Here is a 26,115-nt window from a genome sequence, read left to right as displayed (position 1 = left end):
TCTAGGAGGAAAATCTTATGGATTTGTAATAGTTGATGACTACTCTAGGTATACTTGGGTTTATTTTCTTGCTCATAAGAATGATGCTCTACCAGCATTTATAAGCCATTGTAGGAAAGTTGAAAATGAAAAAGGACTAGCCATAGTTAGTATTAGGAGTGATCATGGAGGAGAATTTGAAAGTGATGAATTTGAGAAATTTTGCAATGAAAAGGGGTTGGATCACAATTTTTCTGCACCTAGAACACCCCAGCAAAATGGAGTTGTAGAGAGGAAAAACAGAACTGACTAGAACTATGCTTTGTGAGAATAACCTTTTAAAATATTTTTGGGCTGAGGTAGTGAACACAACAACATATATACTTAATAGAGTCTCAATTAGAGTCATGACATCAAAGACTCCTTATGAACTTTACAAGGGTAGGAAACCAAATATTTCTCATCTTAGGAGTTTTAGTTATAAATGTTTTGTGTTAAATAATGGAAAACAATCCCTAGGTAAGTTTGATGCAAAGAGTGATGAGGCAATATTTTTAAGATATGCATTAAACTCGAAGGCTTATAGAGTTTTCAACAAAAAAACTTTAGCTGTTGAAGAATCGGTCCATGTAATTTTTTATGAGTCTAATGTCTTACAAAAGGAAATTCATGCTGATGATGATGATGTAGAGATTTTAGAAAAGCAAATGGAAGAAATGAGCTTGGAAAACAATAAGAATAATGAAGAAAGCTCACCTAGAAGACAAAATGAAACTCCACCTCAAGAAAATTTGCAAAGAATAGAAATTCAACATAGTGATCTTCCAAGAAGTTGGAGATATGCAAAAGATCACCCACAAGACCTAATCATAAGTGATATTTCACAAGGAGTTAAGACTAGAAGAGCAACAAGAGAGACTTGTGAGTTTTAAGCTTTCATATCCCAAATTGAGCCTAAAATATTTGAGGAAGCAGAAAATGAGGAAAGTTGGATTTTGGCCATGTAAGAGGAACTTGATCAATTCAAAAGAAACCATGTATGGTCATTAGTCTCTAATCCTTTAAACCACCCAATTGTTGGAACAAAATATGTGTTTAGAAATAAGGTAGATGAGCAAGGAAATGTAGTTAGAAATAAAGCTAGGTTAGTAGCCCAAGGATACAACAAAGAGGAAGGAATTGACTATGATGAAACATTTGCACCGGTTGCTAGGATTGAAGCAATAAGGTTGTTGCTTGCTTTGCATGCTTTATGAATTTCAAATTGTACCAAATGGATGTAAATAGTGCATTTTTAAATGGTTTCATTCAAGAGGAAGTGTATGTTGAACAACCACCAGGATTTGAAGACTTTGAAAAACTAGATCATGTTTTCAAACTCCATAAAGCCTTGTATGGATTGAAACAAGCTCTTAGAGCTTGGTATGAGAGGCTTTCAAAATTTATGGTTGAAAAAGGATATGTTAGGGGTAGCATTGATACTACATTGTTTATCAAAAGATATTTAAATGATTTAATTGTTGTTCAAATTTATGTGGATGACATTGTATTTGGTGCAACTAATGAGACTTTATGCAAGAATTTTGTCAAAGAGATGCAGGGTGAATTTGAGATGAGTATGATGGGTGAGCTAAAGTACTTTCTTGGCCTTCAAATTAAACAAAGTGAGAAAGGAATCTTCATCAACCAAGAAAGATAAACTCAAGATATGCTCAAAAAGTTTGATATGCTGAAGCTAAAACCAATCTGCACACCAATGAGTCCATCCACCAAACTTGATGCTGATAAGAAAAGAAAAAGTATTCATCAAAAGCTCTATAGAGGTATGATCGGATCTTTACTCTACTTAATAGCAAACAAATCAGATATTCAGTTTTTTGTATGTTTGTGTGCTAGATTTCAGTCACAGCCTAAAGAATCACACTTAACTGCTATTAAGAGAATTTTTCGATACCTCTTAGAAACACAAACTTTAGGAATATCGTACTCTAGAGAATCATCATTTAATCTTGTAGGGTATTCGGATGCAAACTTTGCGGGAAGCAAAATCGATAGAAAAAGCACTAGTGGAACATGCCAATTTCTAGGAAGTATGCTAGTATCCTGGTCAAGTAAGAAACAAAATTCTGTAGCACTTTCAACAGCTGAAGCAGAGTATATTTCCTTAGGTAGTTGTTGTGCTCAGATTTTATGGATCAAACAACAATTGAGAGATTTTGGAATAACAATACATAATGTACCAATACTCTGTGATAACATAAGTGCAATCAATATATCAAAAAATCCTGTGTAGGATTCTAGGACTAAACACATTGAGATTAGGTATCATTTTGTTAGAGACCATGTAGTAAAGGGTGATGTTAAAATTGAGTTTGTAAATACTTTGCATCAATTAGCTGACATCTTTACCAAACCTCTAAATGAAGATAGGTTTTGTGAGATTAGAAGAAATTTAGGAATGATTAATATGTAGGAGTTATAGGAGAAAATTTTGACTCATACACATAAAACAGAAGGCACTTAGTCGACTAAAGAAAATCTTAGTCAACTAAGAGCATTCTGTTTCATTAGGAATAAAATAATGCCTACCAGGACATAAAATAGAGGAGAAAATCGCCCAAACCAAAAATAAATTTAGGAGGTAATTTTTGAATTTTGAAGAGGGAGTTACAAATTGCACTTAAATAAAGGGAGTCAGATAGTTTTTCATTTGGAATTAAACTACTTTCAACCCATTCTCTTTACACACACTCTCTCTATTGAAACCGAAGCCTGAAACTGAAACCCTCACCCCTTGACCATTTGAAACCCTGTCTTGAAAACCTTTCAAACCAAATGGCTAAAACCTCTCAAAGAAAAGAGATTATTGAGAAGAAGAAAGGCAAACGATAGATGGAAGAAAGTCAGGAAGCTGAAATGTTGAAGAAAAAGAAGAGGATTGAGTCGGGGTCTGTAAGTAAAGAATCTGGAAAATTGAAGAGCCACAAATCTGAAAAGAAGAAAGAAAAGAGTAAACTGCACAAGAAAGGTAGTTCTTCATCTTCTAAATTCAGAAATAAAGTGCATGAAAAGATATTTAGGAAAATAGAGAATGCACCCATCACGTGTGGAAAATATATTGATTAGGAAAGCTTTAGTGAAATGCTTAAAATTCTGACAAGTCTATCAGATTATTTTGAAGAGCTAAAATTGAAAGAGTTCAACACATTTAAAAATCGATCATATAATGCTAACTTAGTTAAGGAATTTTATTCAAGTATTATTGTTGACAAGGATGAACTGGAGGAACCAGATGATTATTTTGATGAGGGTCTGAATGTGTTTTTGAATGGGAAAGAATTTACTGTCACTGCTGTAGACTTAGGGAAACTTTTTAAGATAGAGTGTAATGAGGGAGAATTTGAATTCCTTGAGAAGTATGACCCCTCATCCCTGTGGGAAGTGATCACAGGGAAGAAAGAGAAGTATTCCTCAAAGAGCAATGTAGGGCTTATCACAAGTCCTCAAACAAGGATTCTACCTTACTTTGTTGTCGCTAATCTTCATGGGAGGAGTGGAAGCTTAAGCTACATTAACCTCCAAGATTTATGGCTAATGGAACATGCCTTTAGTGGTGTTGCACTTAATCTGGGAAGGTTCATGATTGAAATAATGAGGGGTGCATGCAGACTGGAGAAGATCAACTTGCCTTACGGAAATATCATTACTTCTCTAGTGCAGAAGAAAGGAATTTGAAGTTCTAGATATAAGGCTAACAAGGTTAAAACTATAGACCAAGCCATTTATTTAGGAAGCTTACCTAAAATGGGGTAAAAACTTGATGGAGAAAGATACATTAAAACCCCCAAGGCTGGTTTAGGAAATGAATCCTCCTTACTTGCTCAATCAGAGACAGCACCATCTCAATTATCAAATGAGGCAATCCTTAATCTGCTAATGAGAATTGATGGGAAGCTCATTGATTAAGGAGCAAGAATTCAGAAAATTGAAGAAAGGTTAACATAAATAGAAAGCAAAATGAAAGGAAAAGAAAAAGTGCCATCTGAACTAGCTGCTGTAGACAGCTCTGCAACTCCTAGCCTAGCTCTAGCAGGACAGGAAGCTGAGGCGAAAGTTGAAGATCATGAACCTGAGGTGGAACAAACAAGAAAATCACCCTCACCTGAGGCTTAGGACAAGGATGAATCTGATCAAGGTATCGAGGTGCTTGGAGCACCTGATGAAAATCCTCCCTCTGAACCCCAACCTCAACCAAAACCTCAACCATCTCCTTCACATTTTGAAGAGGTTTCAATCATGGAACTTTTCCATCAAATGGTTCAAGAGGAGCAAGCTGAGAAAGAGATAGCTAAGACAAAAGCTCAGCAAACAGCATTTGCATCAACTTCTACTGCAAAAAGGCAGTTAGGGAAAGAAAAAAAAAGTTGTTGAAGAACCACAGAAAAAGTCCAAACCACCAGGCATGCACAAGAAAACAATGGCAATTAAAACAAAGTTCATCAAAAGGAGGAAATCATCCAGATTGGCTAAGAAGACCAAGCCAGCACCAATCTCTTCTTCTCAACACCCTTTCGAGATTTCATGCCCGAAACAGTCCCCTGAAAAATTACCACCTCAACCATCTCTTCAGCTAAAATCCTTTCCTCAACCCCTCAATGTCCAATACTACACTGATGATGAGTCCTTTCCTTCATCCTTCTCAGAAGCTGATTAGGAATTGATGATGACAAAAAGGTGGAGAAGTATGGTAGGGACCTTAGGGACAATTTAGGGGAGATAGGAAGTAGAAACTGTCTAGGGGTAGTTTAGGAATATTAACTGTTAATTTGTGGTATTCTACTGTTTGTGCCATGATGGCAATTGAACACTTAAATTTAACTTTGATGTTTATGATTTTATGTGTGAAAAGGGATGCTAATGTGTTTATTAGTTGTTGATAATTAAATATCTGATGATGTCTTACTATCTATGGTATTTTAACTGCTGCTAAAAATATGTGCCGTACTGATATTGGGATAGTATGCTGATGCTTGATTTTTATCATGACATTGTGAATGGATTATGTTTGGGAATACATATAGATGCTGAGTATATTATATCTGATGAATAATTAATGGCAAAGACAAAATCTGATAACAATATATTGTTGACAAACACTGTTGAAATAAAGATGAAAATCTGTCAACATTCACCTGCTGTAAATCACTTTATATTTCAGAGTATATATATATATACTCTGAAGGAATAATGTCATTTTCTATATGACATGAATAAAATTTGTTAGAATGAATAAACAAAATATGCGCACACTAAGGGGAGCAATCCCCATTTTCTGAAGAATAAAAAAAAATAAAAAGACACTGTGCTATTAATCAAGGAATGTTTTGTCATCATCAAAAAGGGGGAGATTGTTGGCTCCATTAGTTTTTGATGATAATAAAACATTCCCATTTCATTGGTGCCTAATATTTCTACTTGAGTGTGCAGGACAAAATTGTATGCAAATAAATAATCAATCATTAAAATATACATATCAAAAAGCTTAGAAACAAGGAAGTCATAATTGAACAACAAGACAAAAGCTCCTTATGTCATGACCTGGAACCTACTTCGGGCCCATGACAACCGCCGCAAAGTCCCGATTGACACTCATTACCCAGAATGTCAATCGAAACCCCGCAAGGCTTACGTATCAGTTTCTTGCCTTTCTTGTGAGCAATCGTTGTTAAACATTCGGTTTTAAACAATTACCAGTCATTTTCGGCTCAAGTAAATCAAAAGACAAAAATTATTTTATTATTTTATTTTTTTAAAAGGATTTATAGACAAATATTACTATTCAAAATATTGATTAAAATATAGCATTTTTATATGAAATAATATTTATAGAAACACGTGTAAGTAATCTTGTGTAACGTGGAAGTAAAATAAATTCATACATAGAATAATTTACAAAGTTATAATGTACAATAATAATTACAATGACAAGTGACCCATAAATACACCAAGTGTTGGTGATAGTAATCTATTGTCTGTGAGATAGAGGGGTCAATTGGAATCCTCGACAAAATCAGGTATCTACAAGCTACCATAGGCCTGAAATATTTGGAAAGGAGGTGGGTGAGATTTTGCAATCCCAATGAGTAAACAGACATTATTATAAATATCTAAAGGCTAGTAAAATTGAGGCAAGTTTAAACAACAAATCACAAACCATTTCATAAGGTTTTCAATTTATTTCTTAGACCATAAAGTATTTGTAATTTACCAAAACAGTTGTTAAGGCTTATGACTTTTTTTAGAAACAAGGCTCAAGCCAAAAACTAATCCTCGAGGATACCTTGGCCGAGGCATCTAACCGAGTCCGCCAAGGTTGTTAAGATATTTACATGTTAAACACATGTTAGTTTTGAAAACAAGCTGTTCCTTGGAATTGGCCGAGTTACACATTCACGTGGGGGTTCGACGTGAAGTGAGCTCTAACACTACCCCGAGAGTTACCTTTCTCGCCTCTACAACCGGAGTAACTATGCAACCAGATTTACCGTACCCCTCTAATAGGCAGTCCACGGAAACCCGTCACTGCAGTGACTAAATCCACCAATTTTAATAAAATTTCGACAGTATAACGTGGCTTTTATTTATTTACCCAGCCTACATAGCAAAAGATAACTTACATAAATTCCCAATGCAATTATAAAATATAGCCACATATACTCATACATCATAAGCCATTCATAGGAAAATATATTTTTCAAGACAATTGGCAGCCTCCAATTACTCAATTTCATGATCAAAAGTTTTTTATTTCAGATAATCAACACAATATATTTATTTGTCACATTTATTTCTAAAACATCAAAAGTCCCATTTTAATCTCATTTTCGTTTTATAAAATACATAAAGAGCATTTAAAAATAAACTCTAGATAATTTACAATAATAATAGGTTTACTCACAATTTGTACAAATTAAATGCTTTCTAGGTGCCTCGATCACTGTTCGTCGGGTACGACTTCCTTGCCTTTATCGGAAGGCTCTCCTCCTAGACACAATGCAAAAATTACACAATTCACCACATTGATGCTAAATCACTATATAATTGACTTAAATCCTATACTAATGCATGGTATGAAATGCAATAGCCTAAAATGGCTTAAACGCGGTATTAACCTTTTTTTGGCACTTTACCTGATAAATTGCTAACGCGCTCCATTTTAGCTCTAAATTGTCCCATTTTCTCTCCAACATTTCTAACCATTAAATATCAGCCAATAACCTTCTAAAATCACCAAAATCAGCTCACTTTCCTCCTTGGAAAATTCGGTCAAAAATGGGACATTAACTCGGTTAATTTTCCACTTTGTTTTTCTATCACATTTAACCATTTTTCATCATTTTCTCTTCATTTCTCTTAGAATAAAAATCAGTTCATCATCATTGTACATCACTGAATATTCGGCCAAGGGTGGGTATTGTGAGAATTTCATGCTTTCTTGCCCTATTTGATTTCTATACACATTTAACTAACTAAAACTACCAATTTAACTAAGAATCAAAACATAAAAATTTCAAAATCCTTCCCCTTGAAATTCGGTCAGCCCTTGGTATCACTTTTTGATCTCTCTATTTAAGCATGCTAAATGGAAACAAGGGCATAGGAAAGGTACAAATCAAGCTAAAGTCTAAAAATCTTACCGTTAGATGCGTAAACGGACGAAAAACGCGAATTCCCCTTTGAATTTTCTAGTTTTCCTTTGGTTTTTCTCTTTTCTTCCTTTCCTCTCTATTTTCTCTCTTATTTTCTCCTTATGGCCAACCATCACCTAATGTGGGGTTTAAATGGGCTGATTTTCTTTTAAAATAATATTAAATCATTAAAAAGTGCCATGTATTACTTTTCCATTGGCTCGTTTTTAAAATTTCGTCCTTTAAACTTCAATTTTGTTCACCACTTAAAATACCATAGTTATTCATACCAAAAATAAATAAATCCTATGATTTTGACAAGTTTTGGGTGGTGAAAATTACGGTTTTACCCCAAGGTGACAAAATTACTATTTTGCCCTTATATTTCGAAAATTACCGAAATTGAAATTTTTCACTTCCTATCATTAAATTATACTCCAAATAGTTAATCTTCGTCAAAAATTTCACTCCATGATCAAATTATTATCTTAGGTGATAAAATGATAATTTTGCCCCTGAACATCAAAATTTTTAATTTTTTCCAAAATGAACCCTCGAACTCCGAACAATCATTTTTAGTCATTCCTGGACTGTAAAATATTAAATTTCATCCTACGATATTTGAACTAGTTCAAGGTTAAATCAACTCAAGTGTACCGTTAGGTACAATACCGGGTTTCGTCTATTCTTAGGGGCTTTCCTGGCGTAATAACATGCTACTCAGTGCATGTATGTCATGACATGTGTTTATAGGGTCGGGTTTTACACCTTGTTGACTAATGAAGGGTTAGTCAGCTAAGATTTAAATCAAAAGTTGGTAGGCTGAAGAGCATTGAGAAACAAAACCAACTTAGTTGACTAAGGAATCAGTTAGTCGACTAAGTACACACTACCAAAACTGCCAGAAACTGAGAACAGAAGACAGAGACGACTTAGTCGACTAAGATATCGATTAGTCTACTAAGAGTATTTTGCCTATAAATTTGAACTATACACTAAAAGACAGATTAACAGCTAAAACCAACTCCCAACTATTTCCAACGGCCAGGAAACTATCAAACTGCCATCAAAGTTGTTTCTCCAAGTATAAAATAGGGTTCCAATGGCTAGAAATGGATTCAAGGCTTCCAAGAACACAAAAAGAGCTGAAAAATTAGATAACACCTGCTACTCATTTGCTGCACTCAACTCTTATCCTTTGTAATTGTGATCTGCACATCATTTATACCACTAAGATCAACCTTGTGATCATAGGTACACTCTTTTTACTTCTCTCTTTATGTTCTTAGAGTGAAAGGGTCAGTCTAAAGGGTTCAATCAAGCTAGGATTGCTTGTTTGGGTTAAGGTTCTAACTTAGCCTTGAAAAGTTAGGTGTTGGGTTATAGTTGAGCCCGAGAAAAACTATTGTGAAAGGTTTTGGCTGAGCCTGGTAAAAGCTATTGTAGAGCTTGGTGAAAGCTTGTCAATTTCACCGGTTCTTAATGGATTGGTTGAAAAATCCTTGGTTGAATAATCAAGGTAGTGGATGTAGGTCTTTGACCGAATCACTCTAAATTCCTACACATTGTTTACTCTGTTTTTATTTTCATTACTTTTTAAATTAGTGCCTTATCTTGCCAAGCGTTATTCACCCCCCTTTTAGCACATTTACTTGGGACTAACATATTAGCTTGCCTTTTCAACAAGGTTAGATGTAACCTTTACAACATACTTTTGCAAGATCAGATGTAACCTCTACAACATGCCTTTTGCAAGATCAGGCATAACTTTTATCAAGACATTACTTTTTTTATATTTAAGCACAACCTTTACACATGATGAAGTTTTTTAAAAGATCGACCAAAGCTCTTCAACCTTTTGCTTAGAGGTATAACCAATACAATAGTGGATTTTAGTGAATCGCTAACTCAAAAACTCTAAAAATGTTGATAAAGAAGTTTAGGATCAAAAAGGTGAAAGCTTTTACAAAGATATGGATGATCAAAGAAGATTTTAGGCTTAAGAAGGATCAGCTGAAGAATAAAAATGTGATCTTTAAGCTCTTTGCTTGCTCAAAGGTGGGAACTTTCTACTCATAACTTTTTCTCTTATTTTTTCACTCTTTTCTTTTTCAAAGATGATTTAAATTCTTTTAAATTCCTTTTCTCTTTTTTCTTTAACGTCTTTAAGATGGATATTTATAGCTTTTGTGATTTTCTACCTGTTAGAGTAAAATTTGAATAATTTCTTATATGTTTTAGCCAACTTGCAAAATTTTGTCGCATCCATAAAATTGATTTGTTGTTGTTTAGTTGTTGGTTCTTCGCAAAGTTTGTAGTTTTTTATCTTTGGAGAATTTAGTATTCTATTTTGAGATGTCAATTCTGTTACAACTAGGTTTAAAGGTGACACCTTTCCAATCTTGGAGAATCGATTCTTTTGCCTCAAGGTGTCGGTTCTTCACTGTGATTTGGCATCAAAATTTGAATTTAAGGTTGATTTTTGCCGCTCCACTTTTGTCTAGTTGTACTATGTGTTTCTTAGTCACCAAGTTTTTGAATTGTACTTTTGGTGCTTCAAGAACCAATATCTTCTCCATGTAGAATTGATTCTTTCTTCTTTACTTTTTTCCTTTTGCATTTTGTCTCTCTAAAATCAATTCGTTATCTCTGAGGTGTCGATTCTTCACAAATCTTAACGTTTTTTTCTTTCAAAAACTGACTTTTTTTTTTTTCAGAATTAATTCTTCACTGTTGATCTTTGCTTAAAAATTTACGTATTCTTCTCTAGAATGGATACTTCCTATAATCAAAGAAATAGATTTTTCTTTCTTTTCATTTAAGAATCAATCATTTCTTTTGAAAACTTGATTCTTATGCTGGCACTTTGAATTTTGAAAACAAGAATCTTTGAGAAAATTAAGAGATATTTCTTTAAATTCAAGAGCATGGTTATTCATATTCAAAACATGTTTAAACAATCAGAGCATTTCAATATATCTTTCTTTTAAGTTCAGCTTTAACACTCTTTTGAGGATTTTCTTCATATTCAAAAATATCTTCAAATCATCTTCCAAGTTCATTGAGTTCAATCAATTTTGTTATGTCAAAACAAAAATAAAGCTAACACTCGAGTTCACTATCCATCAGGATTACAATTCTACCATAAGCGGATGGATAGATATGAGATTAATGTCTAAGTAATGCTCAAATTTAAACTTGATTTTCAGGTGATTCCAGTTCAAATTATAGTGTCATTACTCAAAGTCAACTACTTCGATGATTTAAGACTCATCATTCCCTCGACGTGAATTACATTCCTTATATTGAAAATAATCTATACATTACAGTATTAACATAATAAAGTGAACTTTGCTTTTATTGCTTTTATTGCACGCTAAATAAATACTGTCAAATACCGAGGGGCTGATTTTCGTTGATGAATTTTGTCAATATTTCTCAGTGCTGTTGTAACGTGCTGGTTCAGGAACCCGACTACTACACTTGAGAAATTAAAGAGTCATTACCAATGTTTTTCTAGGTGCAATTGGCCACCTATTGACTCAGTTCTAATTGATGAAGTCTTAAATTAATTTTAGGACCATCGAAGGAACGATAAGCTGATCTACAATTTTTTAAAGTTGGGTTCGGGAGCGCGGTTATACACGGAGAAGGATTAGCACCCCTGTAACGCCCATTCCACGAATGGTACCACTTAATTATAGATTATCCTATTGGAGCCCTACTTCTTAAATTTATTATGTTTCCTTAATTATTATTTATTTATTTTATCCTCTATTTTATTAGCAAATTAGGATATTTTATTTGGCTTTACGAGAGTGAAGTGCACATGATGCACTCGTAAAATGCAAGTATAAAAATGTAGGATGAAAACCTTTTATTGAGAATATTTTTCGGATCTGCCCATCATACTAGTGGGATCTAGGGATATTCTCTCACCTAGAGAATTATTCGGGAACCTTGCCTTCACAAATTTGACAAATAAATCCCATATTTGGGGTAATCATACACGTTTTAGCGCAAAATAATGTTTTCATAAATGCAGACCTATTACGAGCAGAAGCCTTTTTATTAAAGACATTCTCTGAGCCCTCCCATCATTCATCCATCTAAGTTAAAAATACAAGATTTTGAAAGGACTCGGAGAATATCTTAAATATAAGGCTTCTGCTCGTAATAGGTTTGCATTCACGAAAACATTATTTTCGCTAAAACATGTATGATTACCCCGAAGATGGATTTATTCGTCAATTTTGTGAAGGCAAGTTTCCCAAATAATTCTCTAGGTGAGAAAATATCCTCGGATCCCACTAGTATGATGGGTAGATCCGAGAAATATTCTCAATAAAAGGTTTTCGTCCTACATTTTTATACTTGCATTTCGCGAGTGCATCATGTGCACTCCACTCTCGCAAAGCCAAATAAAATATCCTAATTTGCTAATAAAGTAGAAGATAAAATAAATAAATAATAACTAAGGAAACATAATAAATTTAAGACGTAGGGCTCTAATAGGATAATCTATAATTAAGTGGTACCATTCATGGAACGGGCATTACAAGCATGCTAATCATTCCTCGTGTGTAACCGCACTCCCGAACCCAACTTTAAAAAATCATAGACCGGTTTATCATTCCTTCGATGGACCTAAAATTAATTTAGGTTTTTGTCGATTAGAACTGAGTCAATTGGTGGCCAATCGCACCTAAAAAAAAGATTAATGGTAACTCCTTAATTTCTCACGTCTAGCGGTTGGGTTCTTGGGCCCACATGTTACGATAGGTGCTCTGTCAAAAAATTGCACGGTTATTGTTCGTCAGTATTCCGTCAGCAATCCATCACAATTGGCATAATTTTACTGATGGAGTCATTTCCATTGGTAATGGCTTGTTGTAGGGATAAGACCTCATTAGAAAAGATAGATTCACCTAAGTGGTCAATCGTACCTAAATAAAAAAGTTTGATTATGACACCTCATTTACGTCAAACGATTGAGTTTTCATACTCATATATTATGACGACAAAAATTAGAATTATACGAACTAGGAACTTTTATACTATAATGCTTTCTTTAGGAGATTTTCTTTAACTTTCTTGCTTTTGTCTTTAGCCTTGTTTCTCCCTAGCTTTGGGTAAGAAATGCTTTTCAACCAATCCAATAATTATACATCAATGCTTTAAAAAACAAAATACTTGACTCAATAATAACTATATTGTTATGAAACAAATATAAAAGAACAACTATAAGAGAAATATAAGAGAAAGTATTTAGAGGAAAGAAAGTATTCAAAGGGAGTAAGAAAATCTTATTCAAGTGTGTATTTACAAATGAAGTGAATGGGCCTATTTATAGGCTAATAACCCCTTATCTAGATTGAATTTATAAGATGAAAATAACACTTAAGGATTAAATGGATTAAATCTTAATCCAATCTAATTTACATCAAATCTCGATATAGATAACATAAATGGATATTCACAAAAATATTCATAACACTCCCCATTGAATATCCATTATATTAAGAATATGCCTCGTTAGAATCTTACTAGGAAAAAACCTCATAGGAAAAAAATCCGAGTGAAGGAAAAAGAGTACATAATCTTTTCAAGAATACACTTTTGAAATACTACCTCATTAAAAACCTTATCAAGAAAAACCTAGTGGGAAAAACCTTGATAAAGGAAAAGAGTACAGTGCATATTTTACTCCCTCTGATGATTGCATTATAGGGATCTATAAAATGATGCATTCCAATCTTTTATACTAACTTTTCAAATGTTGCAGTAAGAAGGGCTTTGGTGAACAAATCTGCTAAACTGTCATTTGACTGAATTTATTGAACACTTAATTTTGCCCTTTTCTTGGAGATCATGAGTGAAGAAGAATTTCGGTGAACTATATGTTGTCCTATCAGCTTTAATGTATTCTTCCTTTAACTATTCTATGCAAGCAATATTATTCTCATATAACGTTGTTGAAATTTTCTTCTTGGTTGACAAGCCACACATTTCTCGAATATATTGAGTTATAGATCTTAGCCAGATACATTCACGACTTGCTTATGAGTTGTTAAAATTTCTGCATGGTTAGAAGAAATATAAACTATAGTTTATTTTATAAAATGCCATGAAATAGCCATACCTCCATATGTGAATAAATAACTTGTCTGGGATCGAGCTTTGTGTGGATTAGATAAATATCCTGCATCTACATAACTAATTAAATTTTATTTTAATGCATTTGAATAATATAAGCCTATATCCATTGATCCTCGGAGATATCGAAGTATATGTTTAATTTCATTCCAATGTCTTTGAGTTGGAGAAGAACTATATTTTGCTAATAAATTCGCAGCAGTTGATACATCAAGTCATGCATTGCTAGCAAGATACATTAGTGCTCCAATTTCAATAAAATATGGTACTTCAAGACCAAGAAGATCTTTATTATCCTCACGAGGTCGAAAATGATCTTTTTTCACATCTAATGACCTTACAACCATTGGTGAACTCAATGGATATGCTTTTTCCATATAAAATCGTTTTAGCATTTTTGTGATATAATTTGATTTATGGATAAAAATTCTATTTGCCAAGTGTTCAATCTAAAGACCCAAACAAAACTTTATTTTTTCCAAGGTCTTTCATCTCAAATTCTCTTTTTAAGTAATCCACGACTTTCAATAACTCTTCAGGAGTTCAAATAATGTTCAAGTCATCAACATAAACAACAATTATAATAAATTCATATCTAAACCTTTTTATAAAATACATGGGCATATAGATATTTCTATAGCTTTCTTTCAACAAATATGCATTAAGGCGATTATACCACATGTGTATGGATTGCTTTAATCTATATAAAGATTTATGTAATTTGATTGAATAAATTTTTCGGGAATTCAAATTTTGTGCTTCAGGCAACTTAAATCTTTCAAGGATTTTCATATAGATATCGATATCAAATGAGCCATATAAATGGGCTATAGCTACACTCATTAGACGCATTTTAATTTTCTCATTTATTGCCAGACTAGTTAAAATAGAATTGTAATTGTATCCACCACAAAGAATATCTCTTCATCTTCAATACTAGATCTTTAAAGAAAACCTTGTGCGACAAGCCGTGCTTTATATCTTATAATCTCATTTTTCTCATTTCGTATTTGCACAAATACTCATGTATATATCTCACTGGTTTTACACCATTTGGTGTATGGACTACAGGTCCAAAAACTTTACATTTTATATTTAAATACATTTCCTCCTTAATTACGTCTTTCCACATTGGCAAATCATTTCTATGTCTACATTCTTAAATAAATATAAGTTTAAGATCTTCGTTTTTTTTTCATAATATTGAGCTTTATATTATATTCAAAATATTATCGATGTTTATTTACTGGGTCCATCTTTTCTCATCATGACATAATTGATTGAGATCTCTTTATTTTAACTTATATCAGGTACCTGAATTTCTTCTGGAATGTTTATCAATTATGTCAGGGGTATTTTCTAGAGTTTCTACTTCCTCTTTCTGACCATCTTAAATATTTTCTCCTTTTCTTTTTCGAGGATTTTATCTTTGGAACCGATTAGTATCCACGCTTCTAGCGTGCCTTGTCCTACAAGGACATCAATGCTAATAGGAGCATTTGCAGCTGATATATAAGATTTAGTTATTCCCTTTAGGTCAGTACATACGTCTAGCAACTGATTTACTATATTTTGCAAAATAATTTTCATTTTAACTTCAAGTTTATATTGTTTTGTGTAATGATCAAAACTAGATAATGATAATTCATTATAAGAATTTTTCTTTTTCAGCTGCTTATTTTTTCTCCCTTTAATGTTGGAAATATTGTTTCATCAATATGACAATTGACAAACTTTGTCATGAATAGATCTCCTATTGATAATTCTAAATATTTAATTACAAATGGAGATTTGTATCAAACATATATTCCTAACCTCTTTTGAGGACTCATCTTTGAATCAATTGAAACATATACCGCACATCCAAAAATTGTTAGATGAGAAATATTTGGTTCCTGACCATGAACCAATTGTATAGAGAGAATTTATAAAAACTCATTTGGCTTGATGCATACAAATGTTGCTACATCCAAAATGGCATTCCTCCAAGTAGACATTGGGAGTTTGAATTTTATAAGCTTGCAATCGGTTGGAAGTGTTTAATAAATAATTCTACTAGACCATTTTGTGTATAAACATAAGCAACAAGCTGTTCAATAGTTATTCCAACTAATATGCAATATTAAAGGCTTGAGATGTAAATCCACCAGCATTATCATGACAAATAATCTTGATTACATAACTAGGAAAATGTGCTTGCAAATGAATGGTTGCAAATGTCAAATTGCAAGCTGATAATAAGCACACATGTGACCATCTAGTTGATGCATCAATTAAAACCGTAAAATATCTAAATGGTTCACACGATGGATGTATGAATCCACATATAACCTTGAATATTATTCAAAAACGTAGGGAATTCAATCCCAACTTTAGCTGGTGATAGCCTTATAATTTATTTACCTTCAGAGCAAGCAGTACATAAAATTCATTAGATTGAAAATCTTCTGGTTTTTCAATGAATGATAAATTTTTAATCATTTTTTGCATCATTATTGATCCGGAATGGTCCAACTGATCATATCAAACATTAAAACATTAGTAAACTTCTAGTTACTATGGGTTTCAATTATTCTAATATTTATATAGTTTAATTCTGAGAACAGAGCAAGTAATTTTTTTTCCACACACACTTTCTACTTGAGATAATAGATGTAATATAAAGGTATTAAATGTCTCTTTCATTTGTTTTCTCAATATGATATCTATTCAAACGAATATCTTTAAAACTTAAAAAACTTCTTTGAAACTTAATAGAAAAAAATACATCATCTATTAATTTATTCCTTAAGGTAGTAAAATATTAACTCTTCTGAAGCCTCCAATTAATCTTAGACTACTAGATATTGAATTGACATTAGCTTTTTTTGGTTGTCAAGTAGAAAGAATATTTCTTGTCTTTAAATATAGTGCGTGTTATAGCAATGCCTGCTAGACATATATTTACATCACAGATCTTGGATCCAACAATATGAATATCCATAAATATATACAATAAGAAACTTACAAGTTAACATAAAAGAATATTAAATATAGAATTAAAACACATAATAAGAACATATTATTTAAACATATTAAAGCATCTTCATAATGTAGTTATACTAAATATACCAATTACTATTAAGTTCATTCTCAGATATTTCTAGTACCAATTGAATGATCAATTCCTTTTTCGGGATAAGAAAATCAATAATAGATATTTTTATTACCAATCATGTAATCAATTCCTCTTTCAGGGTGGACAGATGTCTTGATGTGCTATATCAACTTGGCCATGATTAAAATTATCACAAGATGTTTTAATTTTTAGTGATGCTTGATAAAATTTAAGACGTACAATAGGTACGTGACCAATGATCTTTCATGCCACATCAATAACAATACGTTTTTTATATTTCTTTTATTCTTTTCACTATTTATCCACTTCTAGTGGGTTACAAGTATTCATCCACTTTTTGATGGGTTATCCACTTCTAGTGGGTTAGTGGTTTAAGGTATCCATCTAGTTTTGGTGCGTTGAAAGTATTCGTCTATTTATGGTAGGTTACAAGTATATATCCACTTTTGGTGAATGATCCACATATGATGGGTTATCTACTTCTGGTGGATTATCCATTTTTTTAGTGAATTAAGGCATCCATATACTTTTGATGATAAAATTATCTATCCACTTCTAGTGGTAAAATTATTCTTAAATTCAAATGATAAAATTATTCATCCACTTCTGGTGGTAAAATTATAATTAAAATAGTGATAGTGTAAATTATTATAGCCATCGTAATTAAATGGTGTTGCATTCACTTCAAGGAATGGATGGATTCATGATTATGACCATAATTATTAAATGATGTCACATTCACTTTAGGGAATAGACGGATTTATAATTTTTTATTAGTAGCTTGTTTGTCGCATTTACTTCAGGAAATGAATATTCATAATTTTTATTAGTAGCTCATTTGTCACATTCATTTTAGGGAATGGACATTCATGGTTTTTCATTAATAGATATAATAGCAAATTCACTTTCCAATCAAGAGACAAAATATATACTACATGATAGTAAAATTCATATGAAGGTTGATTTTTAGGGAATGAAAATACTAAAGAGTTATCAAGTCACTTATCTGATCTTTTAAAATCAGAAATCAAAACTCAATCATTGAAATCCTTTTGAAGCTTGAAGATGAAGAAAACATAATAATTCTAAAACTTGAGAGATCAGAGAATCTTACTGATAACGCATTATGAAATAAATCTAAAAGAACAACTATAAGAGAAATATAAGAGAAAGTATTTAGAAGAAGGAAAGTATTTAGAGGGAGTAAGAAGATCTTATTCAAGTGTGTATTTACAAATGAAGTGAAGGGGTCTATTTATAAGCTAATAATCCCTTATCTAGATTAAATTTACAAGATGAAGATAACATTTAGGGATTAAATGGATTAAATCTTAATCTAATCTAATTTTCATCAAATCTAGATGTAGATAATATAAATGAATATTCACAAAAATATTCATAACATATATGTATATTTTATTCAAAAAATTAGGTACACATGCTTTTTTTTGTTTTCAAATAAAAGGACCTTTCATTTTACTTAAAGTAATTTTGATTTTCTTATTATTTATATATAGACACGCCTTTGAGAAGATTTTGCATTATACGTGCAAATGGTTGATTGAATGTCGATCATAAGAAAAAGATTTCAACTTTAGCTTACATGAAACTAGTCCATTTGATTACATGGACACATTATAAAAATAAACTGTTAACTATCCGTACAAATATATGGATACTAATTTCATAGAAGTATATACTTTTAGTAGTTTCGTGAAGAACTTGATTTCAAACTTTATACAAATATGAGTTCTTATTTTTCCTCAGTCGGCCAGTAGATGGAGTTCGAAAATAATCACATTACGTGGAAAATTAAAACATATAATTAACAAATTGGATATGCACAACTTTATAACAAATTATGGTCCACTAAGTATTGTCATTCAATCAATATATTCATATATATATATATATATATTATATTGCATAAATTTATGTCTCGGTATCTTTTTTTTTTATAGGCCATCTCTTAGCGTTGTTCCCTAATTATACACAAATGCATGGACTCTTAATTTTACACAACTTCTTCTCTTTCCCCGCCTGTATTATATATTACAAATTTTACAATGAATTATTTATTGAGATTGGAAAACAATACATTAATGACATTAATTGATAAAGTATTTGCATCTACAAGATAAATATGTTCTATTACTTAATTTAATTACAACAAATTTGGTCCATGCATTTCACATTTTCGCACTTGAATTTAATTTTTTTTTTCTTGAAAACATATCAAACCTATCTTAGCCACAAACTAAATAAAATTTGAACATTACCAATAAATTTGAAATCAATTAAAGATATCACAGGAAATTGAAAAAGACCCTTCCACAACGATGTGACATGTAGCATAACGTATATTCTTTATTCCCTTAAAATTTAAGTCAACGGAAACAATACAAGATTACCCATTTGAAGATAGAAATAGCGGATGCTTGTCAGTATCTATAATTGCCTGTTAAGAAAAAGGGAAGGAAATTAAAAGAGGGATTAGCAGTAATTAATTTGTGTGTTTAGGAATGTAATACACTCGAGAAAGAGCTTACAGTCTTTGGTTGCAAAGCTTTTATTCCTTAATTTGCTTCTGAAAAGAAGACAAACTGTCTAAGCCAAACTGCTGCTGGTTCTGATATGGCGTTTCCCATAACAAATTGCTTTATCCTAATTAATTAAGAATAATAAACTTTAGAAATTTATTTAATTAAAACGCTTGATTCACGCACTCTATATGAAAACCTGTATATGTATACATAGTATTTTCTTTTGATGTTGAAAAGTTTAGTCAAATTATAAGAACGTACTCGAGTGGTGATATTCAATCTCTGCTGCGCGTCGGTCTGATGAAGTAACGAGGAAGTTGGTGCAGGTGTTGCTGCAGTGAACGCTTTAAACTGGCCCGTGGAGCTGGATTCTACAAAGGACAGAGGCCATGCTTTTTCCAAGCTAGAAAATTCCTGGAAAGTAGATTAGAATGGTCGATCCATAGATATTGTTATTACTTTTTCGCTGAAAAAAATCTTAGTAGCCTTTTTTTGAAAAGACAGAAAAGTTAGAAAAGGTAAACCTCGGCTTCAGTGCTGATGAACTACAGATGGAAGGCATTTTACACACACTACTTAGAGAACAGTAATATAATTGATATGATTAACTTGATATAATAATGGTTTTTCTAATGATTACTCATAAGAACTGGGACACCTTTGTTTTTTAATTTATATTACACATACTACGTACTTATAATTATTTAAATGGGTATTAATATAATAAATTTCTTCAATGATGGGTTTCTATTTTTTTTATTATAGCTTTCAATTTTTATTTTTATTTTCATCATTTTCAATTAAGAATTTCACAAAATTCACTTGAAAAACTCTACTTAAATTTAACTTACGAGGAAAACCCTCTATGATAAATTCGGTTTAGCAAAGTCGAAAGGAGAAAAAAAAAAAAGGAATTGAAGGTGTAGGACAGATGACAGGTTTTCTAGAAAGCTTGACCTCCGACGCGAATGTGCTAGTAATTAAGCCTACTCCAAATTCGCCCAACATGGAATCAACAGGAGCAAGTTTTGCTGCAAAAAACTGAGGATATATATAATTGTCGACTGTTAAATTATATAGTTAAAAATGAGCAGTAAGAGCAATAGCGGAAGCTGTGACTTGGAGAGTAACCTCTACTTGATGCTGTAAGCATTGAACATATCTAATGATTTCATCCAGCATCTGAGTCTTGCCAGTCAGCTATGAGCATTACAAAATTTAAGAAATAATGGTAAGCGTTTAGCAACATTCAAATTAAGAAAATGAAATATGGTATCCAGGAAAAGGGAAAAAAACAAATTTCAATTGGTACGCCTTTTCAAGTATTGATTTCAATGAATCCTCTTGAACATATCGATTAACTTCGTACGTTTCAAGAAAAGTATGCACGGAATTAAGAATGGCACCTTGTCACATCCAGGAACAAGTGATTGCAATAGCTTCATCCTGACGCTGATTTTCTCCCTTCTGACCTGGAAAACCCATTTCAAAGCTATGATATTTATTGAATGCAAATGGATCGAATTTCCCATTTCTGGCATGTTAAATTTTCAGTTTTTTTTTCCTTTTTGCAATTAGTCGTGAGGTAGGTTTTCCGGTAGAAGTGCTAATGTGGTTGGATATCATACCCTCTCCGCAAGGCTGTGTTTGTCTGTTGCTTCACCTCTCCTAGCTCTGACATGAGCATAATTATCTGTTTCGACCTTCTCAGGAGCTTTCTTCTTGTTCTTTATATCAGGCTTCAGCCTGCTTTCCTTTGCTTGTTGCAAGCCACGAATATTTTTATGTTTTTTCTCACGTTTTTTCTCTCTTTCTACCTGACCATCAAAGAAGCGAGGTACATAATACATTACATGACAAATACTGGGTAATAATTTTTTTTCCTGTGTGCAAGGATTAATTTAGTTTCCTTTCAAGAAAATTACTCCATATATAATTAAATGAATATATTGAACAGAATAATCGCCAAACATACCTTTGTTTCCACTTTCTTTCTCTTGTTCTCCGACGCTGACACTTCTCCTGTAATTTGATGATCATCGCCTCGTTGTTCAAGTTCCAACAGCATGGGTATGGTGGTAGAATCTATCTCCTGATTTGCAATAGCAAAAGGGATAACAGGGAATGTGAAAGGGACATCTAGATTCACTTCATTAAGAGTTGTAGCTACATGGTTTTGAGCATATTGCCCGGAAATAATTTCCTGAAAGCATGCATCCGGAAAGTTTGAAGAAAAGCAGGTTTTGGTGGCGCTGCTTTCTTCCCTGAGGAAGCCAGACATGCAATCCAAGGTGTTTGGCTCGACAAAAGAGTTTATAACAGAAGGAAGATGCTGGTTTGGAAAAGCTGACATTTGATGAATCCTCGTAATTACAATTTAACAGCGAGAGAATTGCAGCTATGGGGGAGCCTGAATCGATTCGTCCTGGATGCAGAAGTGGCTGCTAGGAGGATCGTAGATGTTGGGACAAGCTAGAAAAGCAATATAAATACCAACTAAACAGTGAGTACAGAATGAGATGGGGTTGGGACGGAGTCAAAATTTTGCATTTAGGGGGAGATATTAGAAGTACAATGTTCCATAAAAATATAAAGTAACTTAAATAGAAAAAATTTATATGAAAATTATATAAATAACTCAAACTACATATTAAGTATAAAATAAAAACATTTTTTAACAATTATTGCATATTAAAATTAGATATCCTTAATTGAACTCGACAATTTTTTATAGAGTTGAAAGAATTTATCACTGAACCTCAAATGGTTTCCTTTTCAATAAGAATTATCAATAAAAATATTAGAAAATTATTTGACATTTTATTACGAGTCTTGTTCTTAACAAGTTTCATAATAGACAATGCACATTCTAACGTGTAACGATCGCTCTTCGATCGCTACCGGCATCCGAGTCTTATGAGAGAACCCGTCAAATCTCGAACAAGCCTTATTCAAAATTGTTGTTGTAACAATGAACTCATTCCACTGATATCTATAATTACTTGAACCATGTATCCCTTTTGTAGCATAATTTGAACAATAGCCATAATAAATCAATTTAACTTTTATTCCACATAATTGTAGAAGTACATCAAGGTCATTAATATCCAACCATACATTTTCATTAATACTATTTACAATCAAATTAGGCTACGAATAACTCGACCTCTAACAGCGGAGTGACTCGGAATAAAATGCTATGAGATGCTGTTACCTATCTGCGGTAGACCATAAGTGCCAATGATTGCATGCTAGGCCGACCACTATCTACAAAAGAGAGATAAGGGGTGGTGAGTTTCACAAACTCAGTGATCATCGGCTCCGTGAGCAAGGCGTAGATGGGAAACAAGCATAAAGCAGATAAGTTTGAACATTAAAAACATATGAATATGTATAAGCAATTTAAAATCAAATGGGGTATTTGTGCCTTACATTTAAACCCAAAAGCCATGATGGAAATAATCATTTCAAGTAATGTATTAAAACCAGTGTAAGAAAAAGATTTTTGACATCGAAATCATTTAACATCTTTACTCACATCAAATCAGTATAATCACGCACGCTCCTGTGAAATCAAATATTATCAAAGCTTATACACAAATTCGCAAATCGCCTCATACGCGAGGAGTTAAATCCAACATCATAGTATAAATAAGGGAGCTACGAAAAATTTTATAGTTCTCACCATGCGAAAGAATACAAGTTTGAAAACCCAAAGAGATGCCATTCTCGAGTAGGTAATCGTAAATAACAACCCGTGGACCCACTTCCAGCTAATAACATCCAGGAGCTCCGCTCCACCGGATCCCACAACCATGGTAGTCTCGACGATGTTGGCCGATATCGGAGAAATCAAGCGGTCGTAACCACGTATATCACTTGTGGCTTAGCCACGTATATCATCCCATGGCCTTGCCATGTATAATCATAGACCGTGGCCCCAGCCACGTCTAACAGCTAGTCGGTGACCCAAAGATTCTCTAGCTAGAGCTCACTTGTGCACAAGAGTCACCCTATCCCGATGTGACATTCGACCTACTCTTGAATCTCTCAGTTTGATAAAATCATTTAAAAATCGCGTTGGGTTCTCAAAAACTCATTTCAAACCATTTTCAAAATACCAATCAAGGTAACATGTTAAAAACTCTTTTTGTAAGACTTTTGCATTGTAAAACCTTTGCATGAGGTTTATATGTCAATCAGCATGATGAATACGAAATTCATTCATGAATGCACATCACACAATCAATAAGGCACATTTCGACATAAATCGTGTTAAAAAGCTTGTTTCCCAATTTTAAAAACCCTTTACATATAAAGCTTATATATATATATATATATATATATATATATATATATGTATGTATATATATTCAAAGCCATTTTCAAAGACATGGCATCCACAATTTCTTAGGATTTCTACCAGCGCATGCTTTCCACAATAATAGTGTATGAAACTTTCACAAATAAGTATTTAAAACCACATATCGTTTTTTAGCAGCTCATGCTTTCCACAATGCATTTAAAGAAATCTAGCAACGTTTACTATACGTAAATCATTATATAGTTATAGAAATTTTGAAATAGGCACTCCCTACTCACTTTACAATAGCGGGACATTATGTTGCTATCGATTCGGGTACATTTCTAGCTAATCTTACTTGCAGGTCACCTATTACCTCTTCTAGTACGCCACCACAGCAAACTTTCCTTACTTATACACTTCCTAGCAACCATTCAAATCTAATACATTTAATTGTACTCATAAATGGCAGCATATCAACCAATAATCCTTAACTAAATCTCATAGTTTTTATCAACATTATTCACAAGCATTTAACATACAATCCATATACTTCAACCAACCAAAGCTTATACAACACAATGTAGTCACTTTGCATGCTTACCTCTTGGTTCAAGCTTGAATTTCCAAATATGATTCACAACTTCCTCACATCTTCGGTCACCATTGCTGCCACAAACATAGACAATCAATATACATCTTCATTTTTCCTTTCTACTTGTGATTTCAAGACTAAAACACTTATCCATTGTTAATTTAGCTCCAAAATCACCATGCATTCCAAGATCTACCTACTTGCATGCCTGGGGTTCTTTAAACCTTTGTAGATCCTTGCTACAACAACAAAATCCTACATTACAATTGATTTACAAAGCATGCATTTCAAACAAAAATGACAATATTTTTACCTTCCTTGTCTCTGGTTCACTAGGCCGAACCTTCTTTTCTCTTTTCTTCTTTTTTTTCAAACCGATTCTCTTTCTTTCTTTCCTCTCAACTCTTCCTCTCCTCTCGGGTGAAAGCTTCACAAAGCCTTCTCCTCTCCATTTCCCTTCCAAATGGGCAAATCTCTCATGGGAACTCACTTGTTTTTTTTTCACATTTTTCTTCTAAAAGCCGAGCCTTTCCTTGCATGTTTCCTTTCTTCTCTTTTCTCTCTTCTTCTCGGGTGGGGTTTCACAAGACTAATCCTTTCATTCTTTTCTCTCAAGGGTGCGGATCTCTCAAGGCAAACTTTAATTTGTTTGTTTTCTTTTTGATGTTGGCAGACATTACAACGAATAGGCTTGAAAATGGCCTTGTACATGTCCTATTTCTTTCCCATTTCTTTCATGGGTGGATTGCTCAAAGCTTGATAGTTTTTGGCATTTTTCCATTTTCTTTTATGTGATTAAAATCACAAGGCAAAAAGGCTTTTGAAACCTTTCCACCCGCCACCTCACTTTCCATTCATTTTTCATTTCATTTTCATTTCCTTTTAATGCCACTTTATCACCCAATAATATTTCATGCTATAATTATACCTTTTTCTTTTCAAATCACATTACCATCCTTGCTTTGTTTACCACGGGCTATCTTTGCCAAACCATGATTTTCTTTCACTTAAATACTCTTTATTCTTTTTCTCTTTATCAACTTTCACATGGTGGGGTCCCACATGTTTTCCACTAACTTTCTACTTTTTGCATGCAATGATTTGCATGTAATAGTAAATTCACATGTACATATCCTATCCCACGTAACCTAACTTTCCTTGGTTAGTAAATGTCCATTTAACTTCAAATATTAAAATTGCACATAAGCCTTAAAACTTTTCCTTATTTGCCATTTGACCCTCCAAACTTTCATTCTTTACAATTTGATCCTTTCAATGTTTATTTAATTTCAATTTCCTTCTATCTTCCTTCCTTTATACTTATACAAATAGGATATAAAATTTGTACTTCATCAAGATATTACCATAATATTTAAATATATACTTACCCGCTCTAACTTTATTTAATAAAGACACGCGGGCCCCACTAACGTCATTTTTCTTCAAAATTCTTTCTTACTTCCACCCCCGACTTAGACAACTTATACAAATCACACATTCTTCGTGTAATATAGTCAATTTGATATTGATATTATTTTAATATTATTTAATCTAAAAATTATTATTTTATTTCAAAATTTTCTTCTAACCTTGTAAAGCTCCAAATACCATACTTTGCCATGGTGTAGCTCTATAGTACCTTTTAACTCCATAACTTCGACCTCAACAAGATATTATTATTTTATTGCATCCAGAATATTTTATTCTAAGATATCCCTTTCATCCTTCAATAC

General features: G+C 32.7%; 1 protein-coding gene across 1 annotated transcript; it reads right to left on the bottom strand.

The window, feature by feature from the left end:
* LOC18608863 (transcription factor bHLH60) lies at nucleotides 19,291–21,922 on the bottom strand. Its single transcript, XM_018115175.1, has 6 exons — nucleotides 21,460–21,922; nucleotides 21,113–21,301; nucleotides 20,891–20,956; nucleotides 19,746–19,898; nucleotides 19,491–19,605; nucleotides 19,291–19,399 (listed from the first exon to the last, which is right to left on the bottom strand). Exons 1-5 carry the CDS (start codon nucleotides 21,835–21,837, stop codon nucleotides 19,549–19,551), a joined length of 843 nt encoding a protein of 280 aa, XP_017970664.1. The 5' UTR covers nucleotides 21,838–21,922; the 3' UTR covers nucleotides 19,291–19,399; nucleotides 19,491–19,548.

Source organism: Theobroma cacao, chromosome 2, assembly GCF_000208745.1.
Source record: "Theobroma cacao cultivar B97-61/B2 chromosome 2, Criollo_cocoa_genome_V2, whole genome shotgun sequence".
Lineage (NCBI taxonomy): Eukaryota > Viridiplantae > Streptophyta > Magnoliopsida > Malvales > Malvaceae > Theobroma > Theobroma cacao.
The sequence above is the reverse complement of the archived record's forward strand: the minus strand, read 5'-3'. Positions and strand labels throughout refer to the sequence as shown.